General features: G+C 32.5%; 1 protein-coding gene across 1 annotated transcript; it reads right to left on the bottom strand.

Annotated features, from left to right (window-relative positions):
* Positions 1 to 606: 606 nt before the first annotated feature.
* Positions 607 to 6,675, bottom strand: Cpsf73 (cleavage and polyadenylation specificity factor 73). Its single transcript, XM_035375203.2, has one exon. It carries the CDS (start codon positions 6,649 to 6,651, stop codon positions 4,552 to 4,554), a length of 2,100 nt encoding a protein of 699 aa, XP_035231094.1. The 5' UTR covers positions 6,652 to 6,675; the 3' UTR covers positions 607 to 4,551.
* Positions 6,676 to 9,432: the final 2,757 nt, after the last annotated feature.

Raw genomic sequence — 9,432 nt, 5'->3', positions numbered from 1 at the left:
TCCTGTAAACCCACAAGCTAAGTCGTAAAATAAACTGAACACATACTTACGAACACTGAATAGAAAGTTCATTATCATAAAAATTTAAATGCCTCCACAAAGTTCGGTTGTTCATTACTAAAGATGTGAAGCAGAGGGGGGGCCCCAAAGAAGTCTTTGCTCCTTGCACAAACTAGGCTAAGTCAGATCCTGCCTCCAACTACAGTAATATGGCACCAAAAATTAATGAGTGACAGTATTTCTACTGATTTACATTTAACGTGAGACAAAACTGAAATAAATAAAATAAAATGGAAATAGCTTTCGATAATTGTGCTGCATATTCCTCTGATCTCATTCTAAAAAACATTAAATCCGTGTTTCTTCCAGAAAATTGAAAAAAAAAAAAAAACTGTCACTCATTCTTCTTTAGACTAGGCAATTACGAAAGCTTTCAAATGTCATTACACTATATATATATATCAAGGCTGTGGAATCACAATTAGGCAGATTTAGGGGTAAAAGCAGCCGGAGCTGGTGTCGCTAAAAACAGGTCGACTCCAGTTTTTGTTGGACAGTTTGAATTTGAAATGAAATTAAAATGAATTGAAAAAATTAATGACAAGCTGAGTTATTATTTTTTATTTATGAACTATATATATTAATACATAGTTATTTTCTATTTTATTGACATATTAATAAATAAATAAATCTAAGGGAGGAGGATGGATGTGATATTTGTCGTTAGTGATTAAACTGATTCATTTAGTTACAGATCTCACTGGTAAATTTAGGTAAGTAGCAATAGCAGCAAGAACTCCCAAAATTGATGCCATTCTTAGGAAGCGAGCAAGAAAAGGAACAATTATTGATCAAACAACGCAATAAGGAAGTACATATTTGATGATAAAGCGTTTGTTAGAATTAAGAACTCTTTTAGAAGATGTAGATAACCCTAATGTTTCACTAACAGAAAGACTGTGGAATGATCTTACAGAATTAATAACTCTTCTTTCTACACCGTATATAGCCACAAAAAAGCTGCAATCTGAAGAATTGACAGGAGGCGAGAATGGAAGATTGTGATGTTTGTTCCTTCTGAAATGGATGCTTTATTGCAGAAGGAATCATTTCTTCAATGAAGAAAAGAGAAACTAGTTTGCTAGACAATGAGATTTTGCTGGGTTCAATATATGTTAATACAAAACACTGAATTTTCTTGGATGATGAACAAATTAAAAAGGCAAAGAAAGTCATCTATGAACTTCCATTAAGAATGAAATCATTCTCAGAACAATTGGAGAATTCGAATCAGAACAGTCAAACTGCAGACATTGCAACTGAGTCTCTATCATCCTCTTCCAAAGATGAATTAGATTTTGAGAAATATTTTTGGATAATATTGGAAAGGCTAGGGCAAAGCGAATGAAAATAAAGAACCAAGAGCCTTTAGATATAAAAATGAAGAAATACAAACAAGATTTCTACATGGCCTTTGTAGAAATAGAGAAATATGATTGTACTTGCAAGACACCTCTTTTAGAACTTGAAAAATCTATCCTGAAAAGTTAAAAGAAGTAGCCCTAACAGTAACAGCTCTTCCTCTTACTGAAGTTAGTGTGGAAAGACTCTTCTCAGCTCTGAAGTTTATCAAATCGGAGCTATGGCCCTCCAACAAAGATCTTGCCGAAGCTATACATACTATAGTCAGTTGATGAAAGAGAATTCTCTCAAAACACAGTTAAAATTTGCTTTCATAAATACGGCTTTTAGTAAAAAAAAAAAAAAAAAAAAAAAAAAAAAAAAACATTAAAGGAATAGGAAGCTATAGCGATTGTTTTGGGTATCAATGAGAGAAAATATTAAGTTATTTTTAGAATATGTTGCAACTGACAATAGTATTGAGATAAGGTAGAAAAAACTAAATATGAAATTATAGAAAATGTTAAAAATGCTGCAAAAATTGAAATTAAATTGACAGCAAGAGATACAGAATAAACTAAAAACATACCACCTTTAACCAAAACTAGGAACACACTGGAAATTCGAAAAAATGTTCATGAAGTGAAAAGTCATTAGAAAATATACCGGCACTTTTACAACCTTCAGAATACAACTGAAAAATTGTTGATAAAAAATATGAATTGATCATTTCTTCAAAAAAAATTTAATATTTAACAAGGGATGTAGTTACAAAAATTATATTTCCAAGTCAGTGAATTGTTCAGTTTTATTATTAATTTTTAATTATGATATTAGGCATTTATTATTAGATTAGCAGCCAGTTACTTTCTTATTACATGTGTTTAAAGATGAAATCACAACTTGCAATACACAAATCCCTGTTTATTAAACTGAGCTGCTTAATAAACTAAAATATGATGGAAATGGAAGTGATTTTAATTAGAAGCAGGCACTGTGGAGACCACGTAGAACACACAAAGCATTAAAACTTTCATCTTCAGTTTTCATTATTAATCTAGTCTCGCTACTTTTCAGACAGATGGTGCGTTAATTCCCTAAATTGCCTAGTTAAACTCTAGCAATGTTATTCATGCTATATATTATACACGAGATCAGATTACGTATTTTTCAATTTAATGCCCATTAACCTCGTAATACATTTTAAAATTCAGGAAAGGACCACATATTGTAGATTGTTTGTAGGTACTAACTTTTCAACAGATGACTTCATGCAGTTTACGAAAGCGAGCATTTTTTGTATTTAAAAAATTAAACAAACTTTCCTTAATATGTTATGAAACTACATTATATTTTCACAGTTTAGCTTTGAATATAGGAACATGAGTAAAAACAAATAAATCTTTGTTATCCAAATTCTGCAAATATTACGCTGATCAAGTCTCACCATAACTCATACTTTGAAAACATTCATGGTTGGCTCACTAATAAGACTGATTAATTTTTCAGATAAAATTTCTCAATTATTCCTATAACAAGTAGATAAAGCTCAGTTAGAAATTCAAGATTCAAATTCGTATTCTGAAGCAGGAATACAATTTTTATGTGAATTCTAACAAAATATTATCATACTAATTATGGAAACTAACTAGAAAACAGTTGCCAAGAGTAGACTTCTGAAGAAGGCCAGAGCCCAAGCAGGGCTGTCAAGCCATGAAGAAGAATAACGGAAACTGGCAAGTTATTTAGATGTGAAATACAATCTAGTAATTAGGATCAAAATTATTAAATAATATGAGAAAAATCTGAGAATTATGAATTTATGTAATACTAACAAAAAATTTTGGTGAATCTTCGGATTATGGTAACTTAACGATTTTTTGGCGACCTACCCTGCTAGTATTTTTTTTTTTTTTAACACAACATTTATTCCAACAATCTGCTAGCCGAATTACGCTTATGCTAGAACTTTTATGGAACAAAAGTGCTTAATCATGACGAAGATTAGGTGTGAAATAGGGAGAAAGTGCAGAATCGCCCACTGCTTAATGCGTTTTTAAGAATTGCACATATGTGGTATCCATGTACACATCGACCTATTTTCACTTAAAAAAAACATCCCAGAATTGCTTAAAAATGGCATGGTGCACACTCTTGACTTTATCGATGTACACATCGACCTATTTTCACTTGAAAAAACATCCCAGAATTGCATAAAAATGCCATTGCGCACACTCTTGACTTTGTCCATGTACACATTGACCTATTTTCACTTAAAAAGACAAAGAAAATTGACAAAAATCCAATTCTTCTTACTCTTGTAAGATGCGCCAACCAAATAAGTGGGCGATTCAGCACTTTAGCAGCGAAATTGTTTCTAAGTGCTTATTAGCTAAAATCACGATCGAAATTTTCTGGAAAATGTCACATGACACGGCTCATGATCTCTCATTTCCCTGAGACAAAATAATCTGCGATTCAAACTGTGTATTTCTCAGATTATTGCTAAAGTCTTATCCAGTAACCTTTATCGCCTTACCAAAATGTCACCAAACTACCTGTTACCATATTCCAAAGATTAGCCAAAATTTCAATACTCCCAATAAACTCATGAAATTCTTAAATTAAATTACAACCATACCCAAGATTAATAACAGCATTTATCCTTGCTGTTATATTTCCAAGTTACAGTTTCCAAAGAAGCTATATGATCAACATGATTTATTATTATCTTCAACACATATGAAACCAGATATGAATGAATACTACGAGTTACAAAACTATATATTGAATTTACAAAATGCTTTCTTACTTATTACATGTTCAAATAAATAAACAACAAAACTGTAAATTATATAGGAAAATTTTGTTTAAATCATAATTATACTTATATTTACAGAGTTAAAAATTTTCCGAATCTATTTTAAAAAAATTGCATCGGGGAAAACTATTTTATAAAATCTGTTCTTGATACTGATGTTAAAATTAACTTGGCATTATATGAAAGAATTTTCAGTCACTATTTGGAACTTTATTAGGTATTTCTTGTTAAAGTGGTCACTGTAGGAACCTCTGTTGCTATTTTGAAATTTACACATTCCTTATTGGTGCCCATTTTAACATAGAAATACTCTTTAATTCATTCATGGCCTAAATAGCTGCAAATGTATCTATGGGAACTTTTTGAGGTATAAGACAGTTATGTAGTTTTACCACTGCCGTCGTAACCATCTGTTGCAGTACTTCATCATCTTCGCATTTCACTTCGAGACTACGGACATTTATAACGGCACACTTATTATTCACAGTTACAGTTAATTTTTCACCTCGTACAATCTTACTCACAGAATCCTCTCCAAACATCTCTGCCAGCATCTCCATAAGACATTCTGTAAAATGCATTTTGTCCACTTTGACTACAGGTGGCAGGGTCTTGGATGTATAGTCCGATTTTTCAGCTTTAAGGATGGTTGCAACGACAGCATCAGCATACATGTCATTAACCGGACTGGAAGTCCATTCCAGTACAACAACTTTTGATTCTTGGGATATTGATATTGCATCAAAAACTTGCAATATGAGTTTCCCTCCAAATTTCTTATAATCAGGAATGAGTTTGGCATCTCCCGACAACTGATTCAGATAAAAATGCAGGACCTGAAGACTGCCAGTATATGGAACACTTAGTCTTTGACTCACAGTACTCATTATCATGTCCGTATATTTAGAGAGATCAGAAGGTGCCAAGAGGTGATAACTAAAATTCCTCTTTACCAAAACACCAGATAAAATACGTCCCGCTTCAGCTGGCTGAACAGCTAAAGAACCCATAACTTTGGCAGTTTTCTCTCCTCGGAAATATAATTCGACACCTTGTGCATTCCTCGGATTGTAAACTTCGATGTGGGCATCTTGATCATCCTCATATTCTCGAATAATGGCGGCTTTCAGCCTTCCCATCTCATTCTGTTCACCATGCACAAGAACAATATGAGGTGGTTTCAGAATTCTTATGAATTCACTTGTCTGTTGATAATCTGTGTGAGCGGAAAAAGATATATATGCAACAGACATCTTTAGAGGTAATTTCTGACCAGTCATTGTTGTTATCTCCTCTGGTTCAGACAGGATATGCTTTGCTAGTGTACCCTCAACGCAATAACCAGCAATTATCACTCCGTTTTTAGGATCTGTACACCAACTTTCAAATAGTTCACGCGACAGACCACTTTGCATCATTCCGGGACTAGCCATCACCACACATGGACCTATGTCATCAAAATGATCGATGCTTTTCAAATTGGAAATATGCTTAAATACAAATGGATTGTTTATAGCAATCTGCTTTCGTATTTTGTCATTCATAGCATTGATGTAAGTTTGATACACAGCCATACATTTCTTTGCTAAAGATGATGCATAATAAATGGGAATATCATGCAATTCTGGATGATTAGACCAGTATTCATCTAATATCAGCAATAGTTCTTGGGCTCTGCCAAGTGCAAAAACTGGAATGAGACATCTTCCTCCACGGTTCACAATGTCATGAACAAGACCAGTGAAGCGAGCTTCACGTTCATCTCGTTTTTCATGAATATGAATTCCGTATGTAGATTCTATAATAAGTACATCTGGTTGAAGGCCTGGTATCTCGGCTGCCATCAAATGGCGATCTTCTTGTCGCGAAAAATCACCAGTGTACAAAACTTTAACGCCTGCAATTTCAATCATGAACATAGCCGCTCCCAATACATGGCCGGCATTATAACACCAAAATCTCACACCGTTCACTTCTTTCTCTTCGTGGAAGTTTACAGTTTCTATTTTTCCCATGCTGGCATCGAGATCGGCTTCGCTGTACAACATTTGTTCTGTGCCGATGTTGCTTACTTTGATGTAATCGGCTAAAAGCCACCGATATATAGCTTTTGTAGCGTGAGTCATAAAACATTTTCCCTTAAATGGAGTTTTCAGTAAAAACCAAGGCAGAGCACCACAGTGATCTAAATGGAAATGACTCACGAGAAGTAAATCTATTTCTTCAGGTTCAATGTTGTCTACGAAAGGTAAAGCGTCTATACCTGATAATCCAGGATGAATACCACAATCTAACATTATCTTCTTTCCTTTGAATTCTAACATAATGCATGATCGTCCTACTTCTTGGCCAGCTCCAAGAGGTTTTACTACTAATAAATCACTTTCTTCCGGCGGAATTTGAGATTCTACTTTCTTCTTAGCCGCCATTGCTATCCATGAAACTGTTGTCAACTAAATTATGTTGTTGCCAGATACGTAATACAGAAATAAATTGCCGTAACAAAAATACTTAATGATTAAAAATTAATGATATATATAACAGGGCTGGCCAAGCTCCTTGACAGTCCGAGCCATTTTTCAAAATTTGAAATTTTTTGCGAGTCGCAATTAAACACGTATTTAAAAGGTATGCAAAAAAGGTATTAACAAATTTTTTTACAGAAATTATATTTATTGAAAACATATAAATAAAAGTACAAAATATGTGTATTAAATTTAAATATTAAAAATTAAACACATTTATTTTACTTCTCTTGATAATTCTTTAAAATTTGGTGAACATTTTTCAGTAATTCTTTAAGATGCTGGTTAGTTAATACTGATCGGTGTTTGGATTTCCCGAATTTTAAAGTGGAATAAAATTATTCACATAAGTACTTTGTTCCGAATATTGAAATAATTCCACAAGCAGCCTTTTTTAATTCAGGATACTTCGATTCTGGTACAAATTCCCAGAATTCAGTAATCGGCGTCAATTTATATTTTAATTGTAGAGCTTGATCTTCTTGCCTTTCTGTTAATTCTAATTCTCCAGATGCTTTTTGGGTCATAATTATAATGGAAATACTCACCTTGAATTATGTTAATTTCAAATAGAATCAGAAAAAAATCAAGAGACGATGGACGGAAATGAAATTTGTTACAACGTTGCACTTAGTCTTTCATATTTGTTGTCTGTAATTTAAAAGACATTTTGAAACATATATGGAATGAAAATAATTTTCTAAAATATAATAACACAAAAGTGAAAAGGAAACTGTGGTATATTTATCGAGAGCCACAAATAATCCTTCAAAGAGCCGCAGGTTGGCCACCCCTGATATAAGAACATATAGTGAATTTGAATTTCAGAAAGCATCGCCTCCTGTTACTCTGTATCACGTGAAGAACATCAGTAAAACAAAACAACGAAAGTAAAAGTCAGGTGGCCGCCATCAGTCGACGGAAAAGGTGAGTGTCTAGTCGAAGGTCCAAATCAGTGAACTGAAGAATCTAGTATAAGTAAAAAGTGTTAAGGGTGGAGAATGTCAAATGGATAGTTGTGCTTTTCTTTGGGAAATCTCTCCATTTAAGAGAGCTGATGCAGTTGTTAAGATGAGTGAAAACTGAATAGAAGAAATTTCTGTCAAGTTTTTGAATATAATCTTGAATTGTATCTACTTTGAGATCACGGTGGACATACGAATTCAATGATAATTTCCTCACATAAAAATCTTTGCTAAAGCTTGTGACATTTTATTCTATAAGTATTATAAAAAAATCTTGTACGCATATGAAAACCTATGCCAAGTATTGCTGAAACACTTTAAAAACATTCATATGTGTGGTAAAAAAGTATCCAAATAAAGTATTCAAATTTCACATTAAAATAGTTTTTGAATTAATAATATCTAAACAAAATTTGCAGATTTCAACCTATTCAAATGATCATATTGACTTGGACTAATTTATTATTTTCTTAAACTAAACCATAAACATTGAAGCATCAGACTGATAAACTGCAAAAACGAATGAAGAGCGCAGGGGCTAATTGCACCACCTACGTCAGCGCATTCGCACAATCAGCCCAGGTACAGCCATTTTACGCCGATTTACCGTAAGGCAGGCGGGAGCGGGGGCGAATGTTCTTAACCCTAACTCAGCAATAGCGAGGGTTGTTAACAGTTTCTGTTTATCTTCCTTGAATGCAATTTCTTTGTTAATTAATTTTTAGTTATTGTTCCTGAAATTTACGTGTTATTTGTTTGACATAACTTGAGGACAATGGATGTGACGAAAACAAATTTCTTGCCTTTTGAGTGTGGAAAAAATTTTCCCATATATTTTGAATTTGAAAGGGCAAAAGAACTGTATGAAACTCAAAATTTTGCTGTTTTGATTAAAACGAGAACGGAAAAATTTCACGAGGGTCATAAACATCGTGAAACGTTACTGTACAAATATGTTACCTTTGAGTGTAAAAAAGGACATATTCATAAAAAGTTATATTCATATTCATAAATAGTTAAATTGTTTTATTTAACACAGAAATTTTTATGCGAACTTAGACCCTAGTCTTATAGCATAGAACTGTCAGAATTTACTATTGAATAAGAAAACGTACTGAAAATTCTCATATATGCATCACTTTCTCAGTGTCCACACATGTTTATGGGTTCAAATGCCATATTTCAAAATCAAAGTTATTTATGTAATAAAATCTCATAAAATCTGATGATTCATTTGCGTGTACAGTTTTTTCAATCTAAATCTCTTACATTAAATTATTTTTGTCTTTTAAATTACATCCCATTATTTATTTAAATTTAATTAATTAATGTATTTGTACTAATATTTCAAAGTTCTTTGAAATATTTTTTGTGTTCTGAAAATGAAGAGTATTTTCATAGAAAAATTAAACAAGCATACAAAATTATTAATAACCAGTATTATACGATTAATTATTAATTTAATAGCTTATTTTATCGTTTATTTTATGTCTAAATTTTCTACGCAGACATACTCTGTCTAATTTTTAATGTCCCTTAATTTTTCTCAGAAAAAAAATTTCAAAGAGGAATGAACAAAAATCTTGATTGTGCAAAACACATATTTGAATCTAAATATATTCTAAGAAGTACAAAAAATATAAGTGAGGTTTTAGTCCCCCCCCTCAAATCAGTCATTTAAATTATTCCAGACGTTCAGAAGAACGAACGGTTGGAATAG

This window comes from Stegodyphus dumicola, chromosome 9 (assembly GCF_044657685.1).
Source record: "Stegodyphus dumicola isolate Sdum_Otavi_A_Nest chromosome 9, ASM4465768v1".
NCBI lineage: Eukaryota > Metazoa > Arthropoda > Arachnida > Araneae > Eresidae > Stegodyphus > Stegodyphus dumicola.
The sequence above is the reverse complement of the archived record's forward strand: the minus strand, read 5'-3'. Positions and strand labels throughout refer to the sequence as shown.

What these genes read in the sequence shown, in the direction of transcription:
- Cpsf73 (XM_035375203.2), bottom strand. Translation starts at nt 6,651, where the DNA reads ATGGCGGCTAAGAAGAAAGTAGAATCTCAAATTCCGCCGGAAGAAAGT.